General features: G+C 62.0%; 1 protein-coding gene across 4 annotated transcripts in view; it reads right to left on the reverse strand.

The window, feature by feature from the left end:
* The window catches only part of Dclk2 (doublecortin like kinase 2), a 122579-nt gene extending 121433 nt beyond the window's left edge, over positions 1 to 1146 (reverse strand). For 3 of the 4 annotated variants that reach the window (XM_005344177.2, XM_005344175.3, XM_013348664.2), the window contains exon 1: positions 280 to 1145. In XM_005344177.2, the coding sequence (XP_005344234.1) occupies positions 280 to 700 (421 nt within the window). In that variant the 5' untranslated portion in view covers positions 701 to 1145. Of the gene's footprint in view, positions 1 to 279 lie in introns of all 4 variants that reach the window. The other variant, XM_026787294.1, reaches the window with a different exon arrangement.
* Between the last annotated feature and the right edge of the window lie 61 nt (positions 1147 to 1207).

Consider the following 1207-nt stretch of genomic DNA (forward strand, 5'->3'; position numbering starts at 1 on the left):
TGCCCTTCCAGCAAAAATAAGTTGGTTAATTTTAAAGGTACCATTGTCTGTATTTGTTTCTACTCATTAGAATTTTCTTCAAAAAAAAAAAAAGGCAAATCTCTTGAGAAGGACAGAGAATGTGTGCACCCCGGCCCAACACAAACTAGAGAGGAGCTCTAATCCCCCTGGCTGCCTAGAAAGCACCTGCCCCGCTCTAGGCGGGGAAGCGCCCAGCCCACAGTCACTGCACCTGCCAAGCCTTGCCTGCACCTGCCAAGCCTTGCCCGCCCCTCCTACCTTCCAGGAGCTCGTCCAAGCTGGTGACCTTCCGACTGCCGTCTATGGTGTAGATTGTGCGGACGCCCTGAGGCAGGTTCACATTGTCAGACAGCGAGCGGGTCAGCTCTATGAGGAGCGCATCAAAGGAACGGAAGCGATCGTTGGAGATGGCAAAGACCAGGCCTTTGAAGTAGCGGTCCCCATTCCGGTAGAAGCGTGCCTTCTTGGCCTTCTTCTCAGAGCTTAAGGCCTGCAAGGTCCGCGTGCGGTAGAAGCTGCAGTGAGCACTGTGCGCCGGGCTGGGGATGAGCCCATTGCCCTTGGGGCCAGAGATGCTGCTGCCCCCGGAGGAGCTGGGAGCCCCTCTCCGCGACCCTGCCCGCGGCCTTTTGTCCCGTTCTTCAAAATGCTCCAGCTCAATGCTCCTGGTGCTGGCCATTGCGGCTGCTCAGAGATAGCTCTCCACAAATAAATAAATTAATGAAGGAACGTCCCACCGCCCCAGCCACAGCGTGCTGTGATCTGGGCGCTCCGGCCTTAAAGCGTTGGGACACCTGGCTCGAGCACGCGGGCCATGCTCGCAGGTGGGCCCGCTCAGCCAGCTAAAAGCGGTCGCGGCTTGCAGCTGCCCAGCTCATTGTCCCGCGCACCCTCTCCGTCACCGCCGCCAGCTGGGGAGCCCCACGCCCCCCAAGCGCCTCCTTCGCCGGGCCACGCCTCACAAATTGCGCGCGGGCAGCGGGCCGGGAACCACTAAGTTGAACGGCCCGAGGCTTGCCCTGGTTCTCGTCCAGCCCGTGCTCGCTCTCCGGCGCGCCGAAAGGAGGAAGGAAGCGGAGGGGGTGGGGTGGAGCGCGAGCGTGGGCGAGGCGCCTCGGGGTCGTGTCGCGCGGCCTGGGGTCCCGGGTTCCCGTCGCCGCCTCGCGCGCTCCCGGGCCCGGTCCAC

Source organism: Microtus ochrogaster, chromosome 1 (assembly GCF_000317375.1).
Source record: "Microtus ochrogaster isolate Prairie Vole_2 chromosome 1, MicOch1.0, whole genome shotgun sequence".
Taxonomy (NCBI): domain Eukaryota; kingdom Metazoa; phylum Chordata; class Mammalia; order Rodentia; family Cricetidae; genus Microtus; species Microtus ochrogaster.